The sequence below is a fragment of the Toxotes jaculatrix genome, chromosome 5 (genome assembly GCF_017976425.1).
Source record: "Toxotes jaculatrix isolate fToxJac2 chromosome 5, fToxJac2.pri, whole genome shotgun sequence".
NCBI lineage: Eukaryota > Metazoa > Chordata > Actinopteri > Toxotidae > Toxotes > Toxotes jaculatrix.
Window position 1 is genome coordinate 6338233 of NC_054398.1, and position 24489 is coordinate 6362721.

The 24489-nt window shown below is 43.0% G+C and overlaps 1 protein-coding gene across 1 annotated transcript in view; it reads left to right on the forward strand.

Annotated features, from left to right (window-relative positions):
- Nucleotides 1-23658, forward strand: part of LOC121181827 (solute carrier family 45 member 3) — a 31227-nt gene extending 7569 nt beyond the window's left edge. Inside the window, exons 2-6 of the mRNA XM_041037997.1 lie at nucleotides 11576-11938; nucleotides 15827-16017; nucleotides 16133-16796; nucleotides 19841-20106; nucleotides 20193-23658. Coding sequence (XP_040893931.1) covers nucleotides 11791-11938; nucleotides 15827-16017; nucleotides 16133-16796; nucleotides 19841-20106; nucleotides 20193-20636 — 1713 coding nt within the window. The 5' untranslated portion in view covers nucleotides 11576-11790 and the 3' untranslated portion in view covers nucleotides 20637-23658. The remainder of the gene's footprint in view (nucleotides 1-11575; nucleotides 11939-15826; nucleotides 16018-16132; nucleotides 16797-19840; nucleotides 20107-20192) is intronic.
- Nucleotides 23659-24489: the final 831 nt, after the last annotated feature.

A 24489-nucleotide genomic window follows, 5' to 3' on the forward strand; every position in this document is an offset into this window, starting at 1 on the left:
GGAAACGCTGTCATGTCTGTAAAATCATAATTTCAACTAAGGGTGGAAACACCAGCAGTATGTTGAAACATGTCTCTGTGCAGCATGGACTTAAACTGCACTTATTACCAACTGAGCAGCACGTCCGTTATAGAGTCAATAAAGAATCGGACCAGTAAGCAGAATCAATAATTGTTATCAATAAAAACTTGTCAATTCCCGTCCCTGTTTGTGTGCTGTACGTATGTATTGTAGTCCCCACCACTGTCCTGTTCTTGTGAAATGGCACACACACCATTTTCTTGGATCAGTTTTTCACTGTAGCCTGTGTAGACATGTATAGTGTGTGTGCCTTCACTGTCCATCTGCAAGTTAGCAGCTTTCTGTGTCAATACTTAAGTATGAACAAAGCTTAACACTGGTGTCTTTTTCTCAGCAGGGCCAAGCAGTGTATTGTTTTCAGCATCAAGATCCATGTCTGTAAAAAGAAAAACAAACAACTTATAGATATATAATTATATTGTGGCTATTTGCATGCATGCTCAGGTCGTCGACAGAAGATAGTGCCATGCCAACACATCCTTTTTTTTTTTTTTTTTACAGTTTATATTCATATCTGTATCCATCAGAAACCTTCAGGCATCTTTTTTCCTATGTTGTCGTCACACAACTTAACATTAATTGTAAAACACCACTGGGTTGATTGGGGAGTACTGAATAAGTGTTGTGCTGAATTGACCAGAAAGTGTCTTCTGATTAAACTACTGCTTGCATTAAAATGAACACTTTATTTTCATTCAGGATTATTCATTTTAATCAATATGTTCTGTTTCTCAGTGGATGTTTAACGACATCTCTGTCTGAACCAGGGTCCAAAATGTACAAACTGAAAAAATTTACCTACTAAAACATTTTTTCAACTGGCCATAGAACTGCATAAGATATGCAAAACAGTGTAATTACTAATTACCCACTGATTGACCTTTTTAAAGGGAGCTATAATAATGAAAATTTCAGATGCTGTTGTAAGGAGACACAGCTTTTATTTTGAAATGTTAATTGATATTACATCTCATACACACACTCTGCAAACAACGTGTGTAATCAACTCTATATCCTCAAAATGCTCAAAATTACTCGTATGGCTATGTGCTGGCAGTGCTGCATAATAACAACATGCTATGACTTTAATATCATCATCTCTCTCAGACTGGCTCTGACAGCAAAGGTCAATCAGAGAAACAGAAAACGTAGTCAGTCAGTTTATGTGTTGTAGTGAGGAAAGTTTGTAGTAAAGTTGGCCTATTTCAGCAACCTGCCAATGGCAGCTGACCTCATTTATTTTATTTGCAAGTGTAGATTTTTACTCACACGTGGCCAGTGGCAGGTGATCATTTTAGACCCTGCTCTGAGCCCGGACAGTTTTTCTACTTGTTCTACAATAGCCCGTCCATGTTCCGGTAAGAACACCTTGTTTCTCAGTAGCTGAACCCATGTCCAGCCGTGAGGCTCCTTTTCAGAAAGAGATCCTTCCATCAAATAATGCTCTCGTTTTTTTCAGAGAACTTCAAAGCAGCGCTCTCTCAGGTGCTGTTTCTGGAGTTTCGTGTCCAGCTATTAGTCTAACTAATGGATCTAGACAGAAGGAGGGAAAGATGAGCACCTTGGTGTTTCTTCATGCAGGGTTTTGTTATTAATGTGTAGAGTGATCACATAAAACTCACTGGGAGATGAGGAAAAACAGCTCTTTTACATGTGGTGTGTTCCCAGTTGTTTGGCCGGTGGTTTTTCTTTCAGCCCAGATCTCGTGGTTCTTCATCTCAGTTCCCTGTGGAAAAATCTCCTGTCGCAGACTTGTGACATTAAGAGCAGTAAAAGAGGAAAATGACATTTGTTCTGGGAAAATGAAATTGACATGGTTAGTATAATGTTGCATACGTTGCAGTTAAGACGTTTGATGAAATTATACAGTAGAGGTGGAATTATGTCAGAGTATTAGTAATTATTTGACATAGCTGTGTTGGGACCTGTGTTGTGGACATGGCATGTCTAAGACTGTTTTTTAAATCTAATATTAGCAAAGCGTGTCATATTATTAAATAGTGGTGCACCCATAACACATTTGAATCTGCATTCTTTGGGGAAAAGCATGCCTTTCTCGCTGACATGCCAAATTTTTATTGAGGAGTCACATGTGAAATTCTTTACGAAGGAAAAACCCTACAAACCCGGTAACTTGTTGCTTTGCCAAGTCCTCTTCTCTCTTCTCTGGTTTCAGGAGCAAACACGTGTAAAACAGTCTTGTGATTGATCCTAAAGGGGATGTAACATCATGTGTCAGTCAACATTTCATAATTGAATTTTCATTATTTATGATATGGTGGCAGCTGTGACAGTTCTGTGGCAGTGTGCAACAGATGGCCCTGTGTAAGCAAAACACTGATGGGATTCTTAAGCCTTAGGGGACTATATAGAAGAGTCTTGGACCAGCTATGTTATGTCCTAGTATAGATAACTCCTGGAGAACGTTAACTGTCTGGTGCTCGTAGTTGGTCGTTGGACTAGTGCTAATCCTGAAGGCGCTACATGTTAAAAGCGATTAGGTACAGTATGTATAGAAGCTCTGTGTTTAAGCATCAGCATCACGTATTTACTTAAAGGTTAATTTGCTGTGGAAGGACACAATGAGTGATTGAACCTTCCCGTCCCATCCTTCGTGCTATGTATAATGTGGGTGACATTTAGGCTTTATTGGGTCCCTGCTTCTACGCCAAGAGTAGTGGCCCATGCGCTCTATTTCTGACACACTGTTTTGGTTTCCTGGGTTTATCAAAGCAGAGAGCAGTGTGTTGTAGCTTATTATGGGCATGTTGGGTTTGGCCAGTGCTGGAGATGCCGGGTTTGCGGAAAAGGCTACCATGGAATTAAAGTCTTCTTGGCCTGCAGAGACTGCTCATACATTTTTAGCCAAAGCTGTAGTCAAGCACAGACACACACACACACACCATGTTAACAATAGAAACATCATTGCTGCACGGCAAGGGGTTGAAGATATGCAAAGTTTTGTGGCGTTATCAGTTTATGTAGAAAAAGTAAGTGTCGGTATGTGTGGAACTTGAGGTTTTGGGGTGTTTTGGCTGGAGCCTCTGGATTTTCAGTGTGTGCCCCTTTGTCTTACTTCTGTGCAGTTCTCCTGGACCGACACACAAAGAAAAGCTTTTTTGGAGTTTTCCATTCCAAGTTAATTATTAGGCTACTACCAGGGTGTGTGTTGGAGGCACGCATATTTGTACTTGGGGTGGGTAATTGCTCACCAATGAGAAACATTTGCCAGCTATTTTAAAGGAAGGACATTGTGTGTTCGGGGTGTACTTTTTAATTTGTTCCAAATTTATCCAGACAAAAGATTCATGTGGGGGGGGAAGATTTGTGGTAAGTCTGGACACAGACGTCCAAGCTAGCAAGTTAGTGAGGCCCGTCCTTTCTCCAAAACGGGATTTTCAGAATTCTCTTAATTCCAGGCAAGCCGCTCCTGTTGCAGAGGGGAAATGCTGCCAGCAGCCGTTCTCTGCACCCTGTCCTCATATTGATCTGCCTCTGGGCTCCAGAAATGGAGATTCCTTAAAGCCAGCCGTAGTCTAATGGCATTACTCAACACCCCCATCACTCCCACCCAAGCCACCCACCCACCAGTAATCACCCCCCCTGTTTTAGATCTCCCTCCGCTCCACTTTCTTTCTTCCTCTCACTGTTATCAAATTAAAAGCTTTTCTATAGAGGGTTGGTCTTGGCCTGCAGGCGTGGGGTACAGACATGGCAGCCAGCCGGGGGTGGAGTGATATTGTGTGTGTGTGTGTGTGTGTGTGTGTGTGTGTGTGTGTGTGTGTGTGTGTGTGTGTGTGTGTGTGTGTGTGTGTGTGTGTGTGTGTGTGTGTGTGTGTGTGTGTGTGTAAGCAATTGTGGGTGTGTGTCTGCGCGTGTGTGCATGTATGTGTCGACTCGAATAGGCTTATTGCCGTTTGAGCTGGTGAACCAGGAAAAGGGTTAAAGCAGTCCACGGACAAGCGGTCATGCAGGAGTATGAGCTTAACTAAGACTGGGCTAGCAGAAGAGAGGTAATGAGAGAGGGTGGGAGAGCTGCCCCTGCCCTGATAGGCAGCTGAACATGATACTGGGTCAGGGGGTATAATACAGAACTTTTAGGGAGTGGTTATAGATAGTGAGACATAAGGGGTGGGGGAGTGGCTTGCATTCAGGGTTGTTAGATAATATCAATTCATTCTTTGTTTCCTAACTGCCTATTGTGCCCCTACTATACAGCACAGGTGAGTGTGTGTCTCTGTTAACTAAATATCTCAGGTCAAGGTTTCAGCTTTGGCCTGAGTTTTTTCTTTCAAACAAAAATATTGTTGGGGGGGAAAAAAGAAACGAGTGCTTTCTGAGACAGATGCAGACAGACAGAAAGCGACAGGATTCCTCAAGTGCTTTGGGATTTTCCCCAATTCCCACCTTACAGGCTGAGGCACAGAAGAGAGGGAGGGAGGGAGAAAGAATAATGGGAGGGAAGCAAAGGAGGTGGGCTAAGTAAGAGAGGAGGGAACGGGGGACACAGAAAGAAGCAGGATAAAAAAAGAGTCAGACTCTTGAGCATAGAGTTGAAGCAGGTGGTCAAAAGAGTCGGTGCAGATATGCTCAGCAAGTGAGCGGAGAGTGTTGATTGGACAAAGAGAGCGAGCAGCCTTTAAAATAGATTAGATGCTCAGTTTTCGGCGATGCAAGGCTGTAGGTGGACTTTTGGGCTTCGCTTCTTTGGCCGGTGAGTATCACTGACAAATATCTCCCCTCAGCTCATTATGTTGTGTTGCTATTATCACAGATTCCAGAGGTGCAAATAGTTCAATCACAGGAAAAAATTAAATGGGATAAAAATCTGTTTCTTTGTAATAGCAAAGATGCACGCTTTAGTCATGTGTCGACAGGATTTTCAGATGCTGCCATTCAGACTTCATTGTAGCATATGAAATAAAACTGTACCACTGTATGCTGTGGGCTAATGCTATTGAAAGGTCAGCTGTATGTTTTGTTCTTTTTTTTTTTTTTTTAACAAAAAGTCTAATTTAAGCCATAATCTTGACAAAGAAGTTCCGATGTGACCTTTTACCATTTTTACAAGAATGTTCTGATATTAAAATGTATCGTATGTGCATAAAAGGGATGTAAACTTGCCTCATCTAAAGTGAAAAATAATCCGGCAGGCCGATTTAGCACCCTAATGAATTAATGCTTGCATTAATGATTTGACTTAAAATTCAAATGTAATCTTATAAAGAATATTAAGCTATTCATAAACATCTGCCGACAGTTACTGAGCAACAGTTTCTGACGCGTAATGAGTTAGTTTTCTCAGAAAAAGGAAAACAATTTGGCAGCGTTAAGATAAAATAATATGAAACAAATATGTGTGTGAGAGAGAAATGAATCATAAGATGTCACTGTTCATTTTTTTTTCCTGCATCTTATGCATAAAATGTCTTGCTTGAATGTTCCAACGTAGTGTTTATCAGAAATGCCATCTCCCAGCTGTTAACTAGTTGCTGATTAAACCTAATTAAAATTTTGACTGCTCTATTAACCAAATGTAAACCCACCTTATCATGGTTGAATGAAAACTCATTAGCGTTTGCATTCCCTCTTATTAGTCCTTTCACCTTGACACAATAGGTTTTCAGTGACTGGTAAGCCACAGTCTGGGGAGGCACGTTATCAGCCACATTGACTCACAAGAGACTACATGGCTGAACTCTGCTGCTCTCCATTGTTGTGCTATTTGCATGGGCCAGTATGATAACGGTCACCTCCCTGAGCTGTAGCTGACTTCATTCTCTCATGTGGATAGAGGTGTAGGCCTCGCCTCAGTTCACCCTGACACACACACACACACACACCTACATCCACTTACCCTAATCCCACACCAGGGCAACCCAGATCTAGCCTGCATTTGTCTCATATTCATCTGCTAAGTGCAAATGTGTTGCTATTTTTTTTTGTGTGTGTGTGTGTGTTAGTCTGTCTGCATGGCTTCTCAGTTGTCCTCTTCAGATAAGTGCTAATACTTTTTCCCATTCACTTCTCTAAGGTTGGGTCTGGAATCCACTGGTGTAGAGATACTCTTTTAAAACCATGTTGGGGTATTCATGTACTTTGAATAAATGAACTACTGTCAATGCTTTGATAATAGACCCCCCCCCCCCCCCACCCCCAACCCCAGAACCAGAACTTACATCCCCTTCGTAAAATAATTTTTTGAAGACACTGATAGCATTTGTTTCTCAGAAGCCATGAACTATTCGTTTCTTGTCATCTTTTTGGTCTTTTAAACTCAAGGGATTTATTCTGAGTCATTGTCCTAATTAGGTGCAGAGATAAAAAGAGCACTTCACATTTTGGCACTGCAAAGTCATTAGACCCTCCGGAAATACGACAAGGTCGTCTTTTCTGCTTCAGTATAAGATGTATGTCCCTCTATCCTACCTACTCGCAGAAGTACTGCTTTAAAATTGACTGGCAACAAGTTGACTTTTCATTTAACTAGGCAGCAAAGTACAGGAAGAGAATATTAGCAACAGGCAGTCGTCCTACTGCTGACGCTGTCTTTGAAATGTTAGGTTGGTCACATGATTTGCGGTGAAAGGCAGGGTCAGGGGTCACAGTGACGGATGTGGGCTTAAGATTACAGGCTGGAGGGTAGGGTCAGTACGGTCAGGGCCGCCTTTCAAGTGAGTAGAGACAGAACACAAATCCAGACACTAAACTTTTTATTGAAGTAGGTTAAAGAAGTTCCATGTTATTATCCAGTTGTCAGTTAACAAAAGGAAACTGTGTTTGGGAAAAATGGTGCCAGAGGTCTGATGGTGCTCATCTGGATGACAGGCCATGTAACGATGTAGAACAGCTGGTACAGATGAGAACATATGAGAAATGGATAAAAGTAAAAAGGGACTGAAAGAGGTGTTGAGAAGGGAAACATAAATTGTGTTACATTGCCTATACATGACATTTTATAAAAAAGAAAAAATACTGAAATGTGCTGCTTATGCTGAAAATTGCAGCCACAGATTCTGCAATGAGGTTAAATGTCTTTAAAATAAGAATTATTTGCATGTGAAACGTCGCATGGAGGTTAATGGAGTTGAACTGTCAATTAAATTTAAAGCTGTTGCAGTCAAAGTGTAAGGAGTTAATGTGTCATTTCAAGTGAAACTGTGTTCACACAGAATGCAAAGTGAATTTTAAAGATGCAAATAGACCCAAATTAGCCTTGGTTGGTGCAAATTGACACAAAGACAGTTGGAAGTGTTTCAACTTATGGAAAATTTATGCATATCCTGCTTTGTGAGAGGAAGAAGTTTGGTCAGAGACTGAGCTGAACACAGCGGACACACTCCCAAACAAACAGACGGCGCATACGTTTCTAGTGTACAGATAGTTCACAGTTGGGGGTCTAGTTTGCCGAAAGTCACTTCACTTTCTGTCAGAACACACCTTAAAACCTGAGAGCAGTTAAAAGAGCTTCAGATTTAAGCACTGCACAGTTGCCACGTCTGCTTATTAAGTTGACACTGTTGAGAAATGCTGCTGATATTATAGCAGCACTGTAAGCAGCGCGCTGTTGATTAAGGGTTGCTCAACTTGTTTGTGTTACTCGGTGAACAGAGAAGGAGAGCCATAGAGGAGTGTTTGCAGGAAGTAAGCCAGGGAAGCAGTCGGTATAAAGGCTGGTCCCGCTGTCACGCCATGCAGACGGTCAGGTCCATTAATGTGAAGGAACTCAGAAGGGAGGAAGGCCACAGTGCTGCAGCCATTCAGCTTGAGCCAGACGCACAACCAGAACCCTCCTGCCGAGGTTTCTGCAGCCACAGCCTCCTCTGTGCTTGTGGTTCTGATGTCATCTCAGAGCAATTCCTTCCCTTCTTCTCTTCCAAACCATGGTGTCTGCTGGGAGACCCCACGCCCCTGCCCACCCAACCCCACACACACACACACACACTGACACAAACACACACGCACGCATGCTTTCTATATCCTACCCTACCACCTATATGAACCCTGTGTTAATAAAAGACTTGGAAATGGACTTGATACCTCACTATATCACATTACTCCCTGGCACAATGTATACAAAGCCTGTTTTGTATTGTAAGAATACAGCTCAGTCATTAGGACCGATTTTTGGGGGGGGGGGCTGCAGCTGAATAGGGCTTGGTAATGGAGCAGTGGGAGAGCTGACAAAAGCAGACCCCCACCACCCTCAGCCTCACCCCTCTCACCAGCCTGGCTCAGATTGTAGTGTTTAAACACGTAAGGTGACAAGGAGAGTTGTTTGTCTAACAGTGTGTGTGTGTGCGCGTGCGTGTGTGTGTGTGTGTGCATTTGTGTCTCCAAGGCTATGGGAAGACGATGAAGGGCATGACTGGAATACATTGTAGAGTCAGAGGTGTCATTAAGCAAGAGGTGGAGTGACTGTGTGGGCTCCCTGTGTGTATGTGTTTCTTTCTCTTGTGGCTGTGCCACAAACATTGCATTTGCTAAAGAGTACCGTATTTAAAACAAACAAATGGATCTCATTTTTATCTGTGACTTTTAAGGTGGATGAATGGACTGTCAAATGCTGCTTTGCGTTACTTTCACTGTTTCCCTTGATCCGTGCCACTGTCTCTGAGTCCTTCCGTCCTCTACCCTCGCCCCCGTCGTGACTCTTACTTGCCACCACCACTTGGGTCAAGACTTAAGCAACCATTCAATTTACAAAACCCTGGAATCTGACTTGCATTTGGGCAGGCGTCCAGACAAGCCGCGGCTGCTTGGGTAGACAAATCAGATTTCTCTATTCTTGCCACTGGGGGCCCTTCTGTTTCCAGTGAGAAAGTCTGTCAGAGAGTCAGCTGGGGCTGCAATAGAAAGCATTCACACTGAAATTCAGAACCATAAAGGCAAAACCAGTCGTGGGCAGATATGTCAAAAGAGTCCTCTTAGAATGCAGGTCAGAGACAAAGCTGACCTCAGGGGCTGAAGATGGATAAGGAAGAAATGCGGAGGAGGGGGAGAGGGAGGGGGAGTGTACATATACAGACAGAATATGTGGGTAGGGGGTTGTAGTGGCCAGACAGGCCGTAGGGGCAAAGGCTGGTCCCCTGATGGGTGTCTTTCAGTGTGCCCAGGCCGGGCGGGAATGAGATCTGACGGGTGTGAAATGGCCCTCTCTCTCAGTGACCCAGGCCCCTGCTAGGTCCAGCCTGCTAACACTGTTGCTTTGTCCTTGAGATTCTCAAAGAGCCTCTATATCAAAGGGCTTGTAATAACCGAGCTGGGAATGAATGAATGCTGTAGGAGCTCTGATGGCGTCACTGATGACATTCAGTTAACATCTTAAGTTATAATGATGTGAAAGGAACAAGAGGGTTGATATGGACCGTCAGAGTCTGGGATGCCTAATGACAGTGATTGCAGTGCAGTTATATACATATATATTCAGACTGTCGAGAATATGTGCAGAAGTGATTTGTGGAAGTGGTGTCAAACTGTCGTTAAAGGACGTGAAACTTCTGATCTGATGACAGAAACTACTGTCTCTTAAGAAAACAGTATGTGGCATGTCCTCTCACTTTAGCCTTTAACTGGCAATGGCTTTCCAGATACAGGCCTGTTATCATTATCTGTTTTGTCTCTTCATCTTCATCAGCTTGTTGTGTACATGTTGTGTGAGGATATTTACAAGGTACAAACATTTCCTTGGACTACAGTATGAATCTGATTACATCACTTACTGAGCTGAGCACATTTCTGTGGTTATCCAAGTCTTGTTGGAGATGATGACATCCATTTTGTTTGCTGGGAGAGAACAGATGGGCAGCATTGGCAAAGAAATGTCACACCAAATGCAAATATAGCACCTTGTTGTTTATGTGTCTGCGGCTGTTCTGACTGTTCTTGCTCTTTCCCTCTGCTTTAAAAGAACGCACACCTCATTCGTGGACGATGACAGCGATGATAATCTTGGGTGTTTTTTTTTGTTTTTTTTTTTGTGCTTGCTAAGAAGCAGAGAGATCTGTAAATGAATGCACACTTTTTGGAGGCAGTCTGATATATTAGCTGAAGACATGTTGCTTCATCAATCTGCCTCCTGGGCTGTCTCCTCACAGCTTAAAACTCTTTCAGTCCGTTTGTCTAATATAGTTGTTTCTTGTCTTCTGAATTAATGTCACCAAATATTGGACCCCTGAGATAGAAGCTGCAGAGGATTCCCGTACATAAACTCTTACTCATCTTGTGCTTTTGCTTTTTCAAATTCATCTGATGAAAATCAGTCAAATTCACTCTAAAGTGACTATAATCAGCCTAAAAATGCAGGACTAGATAGAATGAACACACGCTATCTTTACAAAAAGGCATGTAATGGAGAATGTCAAATATTGTCACTGGAAAAGTTACCCTTTAAGGTGTGGTTGAGTTATCTGTCACTGTAGGATAGTGTGCAGAAAATAACAAGGCGAAAGCTGCTGTGATTCACCTTGGTGTTTTGCGTGTTTTGATACACAAAGCTTAGAGACGTGCAGACAGATGCAGCTAAATCTGATTTAAACACACCACCTAGCCGACACATTCAGTGACTTTGTTGTCACTTTTCCTGTGTCTAGCACAACATAGGTTTCTGTCTTTATTCCTAGCATGGTAAAATATGCTGTGTAATATCATACCTCTCATATGTGACTTAATCTACCTCCTGCCTTATTGTGTCTCTAGTGAGATGTCTTTTCAGATTTTAAAAACTGTGTAGCACGCACTTATCTCAACAATGGCAGTAATCTGCTGAAGATTTTGGGTAGGACCCGCACATGTGACTAAAACTACAATCAGAGCTTAATAATACAGATAATGACAGAGTCAGCCAAGAGAAGGATGGATTTTAGATCCTCCCACTAATCAGATATTATGGAGGAGTGAAAAGGGGAACATAGTAAGGAGAGAGATTGGAAAGTAGAATCCTTTTTTTAAAGTTTGAATTTTCAAACCTCTACCATGCGTGTTTTGAGATGTAAAAAAAAAAAGGCAAGCAGATCAGCAGAGGGAGAAAGACTTTTCTTGGCAAATGGTTTGGTGTGTTTGCCACGTCGCTCCAGCTGACTCATCTCCTCTGTCCGCCTGTTGTTGTTCCTGCTGTCCTGAAGCCGTTGGTGAGGAGCTCTGAGAATACAGCAATATCATATCCTTGTGACTGTCGCTGCCATTTCCACGTTTCTGCAAAAATATGTTGGAATCTGTGCAGGGTAGATTCTGTTGTGAGAAAGCTGTCACGCTGACATTCTCCATGCAACCCAGAGGGCACTGACGTCCAGGTGTAGTAACCTGGGAATGACCTGTCTAATGTGGCATGCCTTGGCCCTTACTCATATATTCTAACAGTCTGAAACAGCAGCAGATATACTGTACTGCCATGTCGAGTGTGTGTGTCACAGTTAGGTGTTTCTTTTATTTTGCTCCTTTAAACCTTTTTTTTTTACCATTTCTCACTGCTCTCTATTGCTCTTTCCCTCTTCAGAACCAGAATGATGAGAAGAGGATGAATCTTCCAGGTCATCTGAGACATCCACGTGTCTTTGCTGCTGTCCCTCCCCGACAGCCCTCTTGTCCCACTGGGGCACCATCTGCCTCCCCACGCTCCCCCCCTTGCCCCTGCCTGGGTCCCTCCCCCCTCCCCTGCCCCCAGTAGTGGCCATCCCAGAGGGGAGGAAAGGCGAGCCAGCCCCTGTAAATATGCCTGGATGGAGGTCTCAGTGGCGTCTCGTCCTGCTGAACTCCCTGACCTGTGGCCTGGAGATCTGTGTGGCAGCTGGGATCACATACGTGCCCCCACTGTTGCTGGAGGCTGGAGTGGAGGAGCGCTACATGACCATGGTGCTAGGTAAGGGCATGGTGAAGACTGAAATAGGGGGATCTGGTTACTCTTTGCTACCTTATTGTGTGTGTGTGTGTGTGTGCGTGTGCGTGTGCGCTCACGCTTTTCTTCTACCTCATTCTCTTTCACCCATATGCATACTCTCATCATTTCTCCGTCTCTGTCCTTTTCTGACTGAGTATTCATTAAACCTGAAAGGCAGAGGTGGCCTTGTTCACTCACTCACACACTCACACTCACACACTCACACACACACACACACACACACACACACACATACTTGCACACACTCTCAAGGATAGACTGCGGCGCTGCTAGGATTCAACTATCTCCTCTGTGGCTTGTTTACTGACCACACGAGTGATTGTTTCTCGTCTGAGTGTTTCAAATGATAGATTGTTATAGCCCTTGAGTGCCACATATTCACTTTGCATTGTTCATTGTCATGGGGCTGAAAAGAAATTGGATTTTATTTTACTCAGTCTGAATGCTGTGTTTGCTGCGGCTACACAAAAGCCACAATACAAATGGAAAATGATTTCATTAGTTGTTATTAAATTCATTAAAAAATTATAAAACAAAATAGGCTGTACCCCCAAAGGAACGTATGTTTTTGCAAAGTAGTTTGATACATAAAATATGTAACCTTGTCCGTTGGTAGCCAAGTTTGTGTGATGGTGGGCGGTGTTGCAGAGGAGCATTACTGTGCTTCAGGGCTCCTATCTTCTTTCCCATTCAGGTCATAAAGACATAATTGAGGCCATTTCACTAATCAGTGGCCAAATCACCTGTTGTTTTGTTGAGGTGGTAATCAGGCACTAATTGAAAGGCAACAGGAGAGCAAACTGCCGAGGGGAGAGCCACGATCTCCCACACTGACACTTAGTGTCTCTTATTGCAGTTCTTGGACCTCACTTCAAATTAGACAATTATCAGTCAATGTAAAACATGGATCCTTAAATTCATCCTCCTTGTCTGTTGCTGCTGCACATTTTGCTTCACTGATCTTTTGAATTCGATACAACACATCTGTCACAGCTTTCCTGTGAATTTCTGTAGTATTGTGTGTTGTGCTGTATACTGTTTTGCATAGTGTTCATTTTGAAAGGAGTGTCAGTCTCAAACTGGCAGGAAAATATGGAGCAGGATTTGGACGTCCAAATATAGAAATTCAAAAGCGGTTTTCATTATAGTAGCACTTCAGACGCATCTTAGACAGGGGGAAAACAATAATTCTTTGAAAAGAGGTGCATGCTGTGTTCCTCTGACATTATATTTAAGATAGGGCTGCACGTTAGCACTAGATGTGTGACTGTGACAGAATTGATCCAACCATGTGGTCATTTTTGTGGCTGAAGTTGGTGCCATTTTGTAATGCACTGTAAGCTGTTTGTTAATTTCTATGTGTGGATAAAACACAAGAAAACTATAATGTTGTCCAACACACTGCAAACTACAGCCTCAAAAATGAGCGTGCAGTCGAGATGAATCAGTGACAGTTTTAATGCAAAAAGAACATTGCAAACCAGGGTGGTTTTTAACATACACGATGCAAATCGTTTCACTGATTATGTTTTTTTTTACAGCTAATTGCACCATCATACCTGGTAATTCTGTGGCGAGCCATGAAAATTAGCTAATTTTGTTCTGTGTGCAGTGTTCTGCCTCGTGCAACAGCAGATAATACGTACTGCACAAAACACACTCTGGAGTGCGTGCTGCTGATGACTGCACCATTATGTGGAGCATTCAGTTCTGCTTCTGGTTGTGTATTTGTGGATTTAGCTGCTCCAGATCTTTCAATCTAACAATATTCTATTAGAATTTACCAAAACTGTTTAAAGATCTTCTTAATTCAAACATTAGGACTGACAATTTTTCTTGTTTGAAAATGGTCAGTTATCCTAGTGCGCACAAAATTAGTTGCATGTGTGTACATACATACAATTAGCATCACCCATATGGTATATAATTGCACACTGTAACTGAGTTTACTCGTAAGTGATGTGAATAGTTGCATGATCCTGTCATCCTAAATGGCATTCACATGGTCTTCAGTAAAGGCATCTCTTTGAGACATTGTCTTGTGACTATACAGATGATAGATACAATGCTACCAAACCAAAAGGCTCCGTGAGGATGATAGAACCGACTGTTCAAGTATTAAGATTAAAAAATATACACTTCTACTCTTCCGTTTCTCTAACAGCTGCTGGTGATATGAAGAAAAATGATTTCATTGTGGAGTTCCTCCCAAACAGCCTGCACTGTAAGCCAATCTGGAAATGGCACTCAACCTAATTCTCATCTCCCTGTATTATAATGGAGTGCCTGAGTGTTATTTGAATGAAGATAGATATTGTGTCTTGGGAGGCTTAAAGCTAATTTCCCCAAGCAGTAGTGTCAGGTTCTCAGATGGCTGCTTTCTACTTTATCTAATAGCCATTCGTTGGCTGCTTCAGCCTCCAGTTGTTACTTTCTTTCTCCAGTTTCCTCTCCGTTAGTGGAGAAGGTGCCCGGTGCTTTTTAGCACCAAGGTGTCCATTACTCACGGATTTTAAAGTATATTTAGGTTTGTATTTAAGTGACAAAACACATTGTGGAATGTGACTCATTTTATATTGGGTAGGATCATGTGTGGGTTAGGTTAGGCAGCAGACTGATTTATGTATGTGTGTGTGTGTCTGTAAATAACAGCTGGAAAGCATGCTTTGGTGTGTGTGTGTGTGTTTGTGAGAGAGAGAGAGTATATTGCAAGAAGTAGAGAGCAGCTACTGACTGGAGAGAATGTAGATGTGAGACAGTAAGTCTTACAGCTGTATATGGTGAGGATTGTAATGATGGGCCCCCACAGCTGCAGCAGGAAGAAATGTGGTGCAGGGTATTGGCTGCTTGTCTGACATGTCCGGCTTTCTCAGATATCCTTCCTGTCTCTCGGCCTGTCCTCGTCTATCTCCCAGCTTACCTGCCTGGTTTTTCCTTCATGAAGGGTTTTTGAGTACAGTTTAGGTTATGTTGTCTCCCTTTCTCTTTTTACGTTTCTCGTCTTTAGAAAGAACACAAGTGGATCTTGGTGAAGTATTCCAGTCATGCTTCTTTACTGTGATATTTTTTTTAATCCCTAGTGGTGCTATAGAGCGATGTTTTGATTAGCAAGTCCTTGTATTGTTTGCATTCTATGCTTGTGAGCCTATGCATTGGGACAGACATGAATTCACAATACAGTCTTACACAAAGGGCATTTCAATGAGAAAGACTGAATGAAAACAAAAGTGTACTTCTCTGTAATGAGAACTCCACGGGGTGCCTTTAAATGTCAAACTCTAGCCCTGAAGACGTGGTTGTTTTAGATCTTGCGTGCGTGTCTGTATGCGAACACCCATTGTGCCATGGTGTGTACCAATTAGCCAGACCTGGCCACGTGTGGAGGAATGAGCTGATGATGGGCTACCTTCAGGCAGCGGGCCATCTGTAGGAATCATCACCAGCAGTCAGTGATGATGGCGGAGGGGCACATGCAGCACACCCCCACTGGTTGGACAGCAACAAGCAGGACCAGGCAGGACCAGTAGCTGCTGTAAGCCACTACAACTGAGCAGAGATGTTTTACAGTAGGCAGGGGTGTTTTTGGATCTGATAGTAAAACTTGACTGGAAGTGCAAGAAGTGATTTAAGGGTTTCATACCTGATTGATAAGTGTGACAGTGCTTTATAAAGAAAATACCTCGTTCTCTTGAAGAGTTGTGTTTCGATATTTGTGAATTCATATTGTGCACATTATGTTGTCTGAATTTCTTACTTTGTCCATGTCCTCTGTGTCTTTGGTGTTTCTCCCCTACATATTCATTATCGTTGTGCTTGACTTTGTCTGTTTTTCTCTGGTTCCATTCACAGGTATTGGTCCAGTGCTCGGCCTCCTGTTTATCCCTCTGATTGGCTCAGCTAGTGACCACTGCAACAGCAGTTATGGCAGAAGGCGGCCTTTCATCTGGCTGCTGTCTTTGGGGGTCCTTCTGGCACTTTTCATCATTCCCCATGCTGACGTCCTGGCTGCCCATTTTGCCTGGGGTGGGCGCACCCTCCAGGTAGTGTATCTGTTATTTGTTGTTTGTGATTGTCATTTTGCTAAATTCTATCTACAGAGTACACAAGACAAGATAACTGTTCTCTGTCGTGCTTATGGTTATGCTTTTGTGACAGGTGGGCTTCCTTATCCTTGGGGTGGGACTCCTTGACTTTTGTGGACAAGTGTGTTTCACACCGCTGGAGGCTCTTTTGTCTGACCTGTACCGGGACGAAGAGGACTGCGGCCAGGCCTTCGCCATGTTCTCCTTCATGGTCAGCTTGGGAGGATGTGTGGGTTACTTGCTACCTGCGCTGGACTGGAGTCGTAGCCTGCTCTCTGTTTACTTAGGAGGCCAGGCTGAGTGCCTCTTCTCGCTTCTAATCCTCATCTTCATCTCCAGCGTGCTCATCACCATGAAGGTGTCCGAGGAACCCTCGTTTGCCAGCAGTGGCATGACGGGGTCTGGATCTTTACTGGAGTCTGGGGCTGGTGCGATGGAAGCCGGCCGGTGCGGCGTGCCGCGCTCATGCTGCTACCTGCTGAAGTGCAAGCTGAGGCTACTAAAGTCTGGTCCCCTGCTGTGCTTACTGAGAACATGCTGGTCCATGACCCCGGCCATCTACAGGAGCTACTGCCACGTCCCTCGAGTGATGAAGCAGCTGTGTGTGGCTCAGCTCTGCAGCTGGATGGCTGTCATGTCTTTCATGCTTTTCTACACAGACTTTGTGGGGGAAGGCCTGTACGAGGGCGTGCCCAGTGCATTACCAGGAAGTGAGTCCAGGCAGCGATACGATGAAGGTCAGATTCCCTCTTTGTACAGCACATTGAAGATTTGTGTTATGTGAGCTTGTTTCTCTTGTCTTCAAATAATATCTCTCTAAATGTGAAAGTGTGGTATATACTACATACTGGATATTGTGTGATGGTGCCTTCATTAACCTCTCCACGGAAATCCATATAGATTTTGTTCCAATTCTGTTTGTTGAAAGCACAAAAAAAAACCCATAGGATGTCATGAAACAAACTTCCACTGAACTAGTGAGACATGCCGTACCTTTTATCATCATGTCTTTACCTCCACCACCTGCCCACATAGCTGGCCTAAGGTCCGTCCTGGCTGTGCTGTCTGCTCTGTCACAGCTGGGCAGGATGCACTCACATTCCTTAGGTGCAGGTGGAAGACAGAGACAGAGCCTGTGTTCCCGCATGCCTACCTGTCTCCCCCGCTGCTCTCATATTGGCTCCTGTCAAATTATAGGACATCTACAGCTAAGACCACAACTATTAACATGATTCAAGACCATGAGGTGATGGACATTTTGTGTAGTAATGCCAAAGAAAAGCAAACAAATCCTTTGGGTAAATATGTTTAAGCCAATGTCAAACCAGTCCAAGGTATTTCAGATATCACTTTCCACCCCTGCACTTGATAAGTTGTAAACAAATACACACGTTCTTAATCCTTTCCTGTTCTGTAAATCACAGAGTCGTCACTAATCCTGCTACACGGTTGTACTGGTAGATTCTAAAGCTACGCAAGTGCTTGGCTGTAGGAATGTGCCAAAATATAACCTGTAGGTTCGACAGTCTAAAGGCAGGTAAACCAGAACAGATCTGTTGTGTCAGTGGTGTAAGAGGGCCAAGCAAGCTAGGAGGACGTCTTTCTTTGGTGTGTTTTATTAGACAGCATCTGAGAAGGAACAGTGGATGTGAAGAATGAAGCTGAAATAAACAGATGTGAGGCAGACCATCTAGCCCCGTGTTGAGAAGTGGCAGATTTATTAACATAGCAGGCCATGTGTGAGTTAAGTGTTTTAAGTCTCCTCTTGTTTACTGTTCAGACAGACTTCCTATCCTACATCCTATTTCTCTTCCTTCTTTTGTCTTTTCCTTTATCTATCTTTATTTAACAATGTACTTTTTAGCCTCCCATCTCATTTTATCAGTCCTTTCCAGACTACTGTTCACCTGCTTTATTATTCTCGTACCCTTGTTCTCAACTCTTCCTTTCTTTCACCACTTTCTTTCACGTTTTCATCCGCTCATCCACATTCTTTTCTTCCTCCCCCTTTTTTTTCCTCTTTCTCCCTCTCAACTGTTTACTTTTTACTTTTTCTCTGCTCCCTGCGCTTGCTGGACCACGAGGAATGTCACACTCACAAAGAATTAATGTCAAGGAATCAGCACACAAAGAACATGTTCATTCAAGTCAGGTAGACGGCCAAAGCACACAATTTTTAGGTCTGACTGAGCCGCGTTTGTTTAATTTGAAACACAGCGGATGTTATTAAACCACATCATTCAGCCTGTAGGTGTTCCACTGTCTGAAGGTAATCTGCTTTGTCTCTAGTTTCATAGCCGTGTGGACTGATTTTATTTTTTTTCTTCATTTTTTTAACAGTAACTGCTATTTTTTTTTCTGATCATGTTCCAGTTGTGGAGGATTGCGATGCATTGTATTTATCTGTAAAGCTTGTATTCCAGCAAGAGCCATTTTCCCATTCTGCAGCAGCTCTCCTGTGCACAGACTCAGTAACGTTCTGGCTCAGCCTCATATCTCTGTGGGCTTGAATTTCAGTCCTCATTAGCTTCTGTAGTGTTTGTAAAGTGGGCTCAGCCGCTTTGCTTTCCAGGAGTAATATGATCCATGTACTCCTTTCACACAAGTGATTCTCTGCTCTGCTCCTGAACTTCTGACCCACACTGTTCACCGAGAGCAAGCTGAGAGATCAGGCTGATAGCAGGCAGAAATAAATAACAGTACAGACATGTAGTCAGTTCAGCTTCCATGGATTACTACTAAAACTCCAAAACTTAATGAAGGGGTAAAATAAATGTGGGGATAAAGAGGGAACATTATTAAAAATTGAACAATTTTCCCATAGAGAACAAAATCCCATAGGACTACACAAATATTTCATTATCGCTGAAAACTGTTGTCGTGATTTTGTTAAAGATGAAAATCTAATTTTTCATATTCCAGTCTAGTTGAAAGGCCAAGTTCAAAAGGAAAATGCAAATTCTATTTTTCGTTCACTGTATTGCAGAACTAAGCATTCAGTTTATTCCTTTATAAATAGAAGCTGCACAGTAATTATAGAAGAACGTTGCCTTCACCTCTTGCGGTAGTGGCTCTTTTACAGTACTGTGAATCTAGCACCTTGATTTTATGGCTTTAGACTTGATACATTTCTAGAATTTAAAATCTGTCACTAACTTGACTGTTAATGTGCTAATTTGTGAATGGAAAAGCTTTTGATGCCATGCAGTAGGCAACATAAATGAATCTAATTTTGCCAGGGAGTCTGTAATTCTTGATCTCTGATGTTGTTTGAACTTAAAATTCCTCCTCGGTCAGTTGGTGAGATCTCATCCAAATGCTTGTTGTCTGGCTGGCTGACTGGGCCAGACACGGGCCAGGAGGCACATTGCCTTAGTAAACATGAACCGGCCTGTTGTATGTCACCTCTCTGGCTTTTCACAGATTTATCTAAGGTTAGCGCTGTTTGTGATGGTCCAAATCAGTCACCCCAAACAGTGTCTCCGTGCCGGAGAGCTCTGTGAATGTCTCCCCGACCGGATCTGTGCCTGTGTGTTTATGGGCTTGGACAAACAGAAGGGTTTTTAGCTTACCAAAGAGCTGTTCACACTGCATCACAGTTAAAAGTTAACTTAGGGTTAGCTGTGGTTGAGCATGCCGTGCTGCAATTATTAGATTTAATGCAGAGTGTCAGATAGTTTCTGTGCTGACAGCAAAAGTTTTGTAATGATGGCAGTCACCCTTACAGCTGTGGACTCCATGATCCCAGCTGGATGTAGTACTAACTACATGCTTCTTTCAGGTATCCGTATGGGCAGTCTGGGCCTGTTCCTGCAGTGTGCTACCTCAACCTTCTTCTCCTTGGCCATGAGTCGTTTGGTTCGCCACTTTGGCTCACGATGGGTCTACCTGAGCAGTATGGTGAGCTTCACACTCTCTGCTTTGGTCATCTGCCTGTCCAAAAGTGTGGTCCTGGTCACTGTAATGGCAGCTCTCACTGGCTATGCATACGCTACGCTGCAGACTCTGCCTTACACACTCACCTGCCATTACCACAAGGAGAAAGAGGTAAGTACAGACCAGATAACTTAATATATGAAGAAGTTTATAAACCATATCATTGATAAGCTGCTTCTTTTGTTGTTTCATTTCAGGTCTATATGCCAAAAAGGAAAACCAAAAACATACATAAAAATGGTATTACAGCCAAGCGAGATGCTGTTTATTTGACTCCTGTGGAAGAGGAGGGTGGACTGAACCACAAAACGGGGGCTCCCTACGGGCATGCCTTCTTCAGCCAAGACAGTTATGAGTACTACCCCAGCCCACACAGCCAGAACGGCTCCTCTCATGCCTCCAGTGGCACTGAACAGGAGGAGGTAGAGTTGGGGTATGAGAAACGTGGCGTGGGTTTGGACTTTGCCATCTTAGACAGCACCTTCCTCCTCTCTCAGGTTTTCCCCACCCTCTTCATGGGCATGATCGTTCAGTTCGCACAGTCTGTCACTGCCTACATCGCCTGCTCTGCCATCTTTGGTGCTGTCGCCATCTACCTGGCCAGTCAAATTGTCTTTGACCAGAAGGACCTCAGGAGCTGAGGTTTAGATGGAAAAGACGTGGGAGTGATGGAATCATAAATAATCAATCAATCATTCAGGTCCCGTGGGTTGAACTCAGCAGTGCACTACTGTTCCCAGAATGCCTTGCTATGATTCGATTGCACGCTTGCTTTTATGAAAGCCATGCGTCAAGGATATGCGTGTGTGTTGTCAGCATGTGGCGAGGTATGAGAGAAAGTGGCAGACGACAGAAGTTATCACAAGAGACGTGTCATCTGTCGATGCCGTTTCCGAGTTTTCCGAACAGGGATTGTTACCTGCCACCTGAAGAGTCAACACCCACTGTGTGCCCAGGACAGGTGTGGTTCTCTCTGTACTGTATGCTGTTGAATTCTATAGAAATCTCTCTAACAAACCTTTTGTTGCGACATCTTTTCTGTCCATTGTCTTTTTCCTCAGGTACCACCAAACAGATTTACTGTAGAACTCATCAACCTCAGATACACAGCTTCTAACCTTTTTATGTTTTTTTTTATGGTCCTGTCCACAGTTTTCCACAAACTACAGTCTGGTTCGTATTCAAAACAAAACTTTAAACGCAGTATCGGCTTGTACCGACTCATCTGCAGCACCACTGAGCTGGTGTGGAGCCCGGTCATCATCTTATTGAGGCAGGTCATGTGTTTCCTCCTAAGAATGGATAAATTAATGCATTCTTTCTACCCATTCAGAAAACAGAATTACAAGTGGGATTGTTGGACTTTTCCTTCCAAGATGAAAAACGCACTTAAAGGGGTCCCATGGAGATTTTGCCTTGCAGCTCTGTATAGCTGGGGGACTTGCAAGAGACAGAATGGTCAGAATATCTTGTCTTTTAGTCCTTACAACTGGTCAAGCTCCAAAAACGCAATTTAACATCGTCCTTCATTAGACTACCTGTTAAATGCCATCATCATTCAAGCTTCACGATGATAAGATGTTATTATAAAACCACTTTTCCAGCTGAGAAGTATCTGTGACAGGTAAGCTGACCATTAAGTGTGAAACTGGTGGAACAGCCCTTTAAAAATTCACCCGTATCCTGATATTGCCCTGCCCCAAAATCTAGTGTAATCTGCTACATAATGAACAGTTTTACTGCAGATATTTTGTATACAAAGCCTGACTGTACATCCCTATGGGACCTCAGTTATGCAATCTGTTGAGGTGAGGTTATCGACTGTGGTGGTTTAAGAACGAATTTGTGTACTGGAACTGGAATACTGCGTCAAACGTCCTCTGTCTAGATAATCAAGAGTCGTCTACTTAAGTGGGCCACTCATCCTGTCCAGCAATGCTTCTGATCAGGACAGTCGTCTCAGGTTAGTACCCTGTTTTAGTGTCCCATCCTGCCTTGTGTCAAAAACACTTTCCCCTCTGACTAAACGCTCGTGTTTTATCGTATTCTCAAATGACAATCTAGGACATCCACATGGGCTTTTTGTCTAATGCTGTATGTGAACAGTTAAACGTGCAGGATGATGTCTGAGGCCCACTTCATAGCACCCATTCCTGAAAAGACCAAAAACAAGTCCTGCAGTAAATGGAAACATTTGGTTACTGAAAAAGATGCGAGAGAAGGCACTGTATATTGATGGGCTGAAGGCCAAGCTGAGTTAAGATGGGGCCTGAGTGTGTGTGTGCGTGTGTGTGTGTGTATACATATATATATATAACATGGAGGTCAGACAGTGAGAAAGTAAACTGAGTAATATAAAAGTGTGAGGCTGGTGAGAAGTGATGTGACTGGAGTGAGTGCAGTTTTTCATATTGGTTATAGCAAACTGTGTTGACCTCAGCCCATATGATATTGTATGTTGCAATGTATTGTGGCCTTTAGCTGAGCTGTTCAGAGCGGCCGGTTGGTGTAAACACCATGCTTCTGTCGCAGCTGGTAAATGAGCTCATTTGAGTGTTTTGTATCCAGGTTGTCTGATCCTACACGAGCGGTGATGCATTAGGTTCAGCAGATGCAAAAAGTCCTGAAGGATCTTATTGCCTGCGGTGTGCTCAGCATGGGAGAAGTAAAAATGGCAGAGGATTTGTTTGTCATGTTGACACTACTGCTGAGCAGAATGCTTAAAAAGAATAAATACCCCCGCCCCCTCCCAAAATAAAAATGCACAGGGAAATATTGCCTAGCAGTAGGTGAAGTCTCATAAAAAAAAAAGGTTGTTTTACAAGTGCCTGTACATTTTTCAAACATTTTTTGTACATATGTATTTATTTATTACACTTTTATTACAAATAGCACGTATTAAACTATTGGCCTGTTTGGCATCTTTCATAGGTGCAAGGGTGAAGTTTCTGTGAAAAAGATAAATTATTTGTATAGATGTGGTATAGAAGCATCCTCAAAGCTATAATTTATTTTAACATTTACCCACTTTATCCTGTAGCTTTGGTAACATCACAGAGCCTATTGCTGATGTCTGCTGTCGGTGTGCATCAAATCAGCTGCAGATGACAATACTTTATATATTTTCCACCTGTGGTCGTCATCCATATGTCTTTTATGAGCTGAGCATTTTATTCCTGTCACACCTCTCAGATGTTTGGTGACTTTTTTTTTCTGGTGCAGCTTGTTCAAACAAGAAACCTCGTCATTTTGTCAGTACTGCTTTATCTGGGTCTTATATAACCACTTGTTTCTTCTTATCAGAGATCTGTTGTATTGTTTTTAACGGATAAGGAAGGATAAGGATACTCTCACTGGAGTGAGGTGGAGTTGTTTTCAGTCCCTTTTGCTCTAAACCAAATGTCCTGTTTGATTTAAGACAAATAAAGTGCCAATGGTCAGACTGTGTTAAGGCCAGAAGTCATCATATTCTGATATGATTAATCAGTTTTGTTTTTTTTAATCAATTTTTTTTGCCACCAGATTTCAGTCACTTGTGTCATTGTCATGAACACATTCAGCCATAACAAAAAGCTGTTTTTCATTTTCATTATGCATCCATCCGATTGTGTATAAACATGCAGTTACCAAATAGATTTTATACAAAATAAAAGAACTGCATTGCCAATGAGATGTTGTCCTTGAGTAATTTTATGAAACAGATTCACTTTCCCAGTTTTTATAAAGTGTTTGAACTTTATAACTGATTATTACACAATGGGTGTCAATAGATTCTGTTCAGGTACTTGTCAATCATTCAGCCTGAAAAGAATTTTGATCAGACTCTTAATTCAAGCGTGTTCTGGAAGCTAAAATGTCTATAAAGCTTAATGCAGTTTGGTCTGGGACTCTGAGGAGTAAAGGCTGTGCACAAGTGTCTTAAGAAATATCTTGGAAATGGTGCCATCCTTTGGAAATCTTGGGGAACTGATGTGTGCAGGCGAGACTGCTCGTGCGCAACTGCACTGGCCCCACTGACGCATGGGCATGCTGCTGGTGGCATTATCTATTACATGGAAAAGACGATAGGCTTTCATGTTGCAGGGAATGGCATGCTGACAATGTGTGCCATTTCATGACAGGCCTCTCCAGTTTGCTCCTCACAGTTCTCACGAATCCACCATGGGAAATTCACGGGTTACAGCGCACCTATAAAAAATATGATACTTTATTAAAATGCCACTCTGGGCCTCCGTACACCAAGCCGTGAAGCAGAGCTCAGGGGGACCCAGTGTCTTGCTCAAGGACATGTCAGCAGGGCGGATGCTGGGCGACGCTGAGGCCTTGAACCCTGATCTTGGGGTGGACGCCCAAGCTGGCTCCTGGGTCCAGCTGATATGCGATTTTTTTTTTTAGTGCCAGAAAAACACAGATTTGCGGGGGAAAGTTCTTGAACGGCGCAGCAGAAGAAGTAGGACCACAAGAGCCCTGTCATTGCTCTCCGGTGACAAGTGG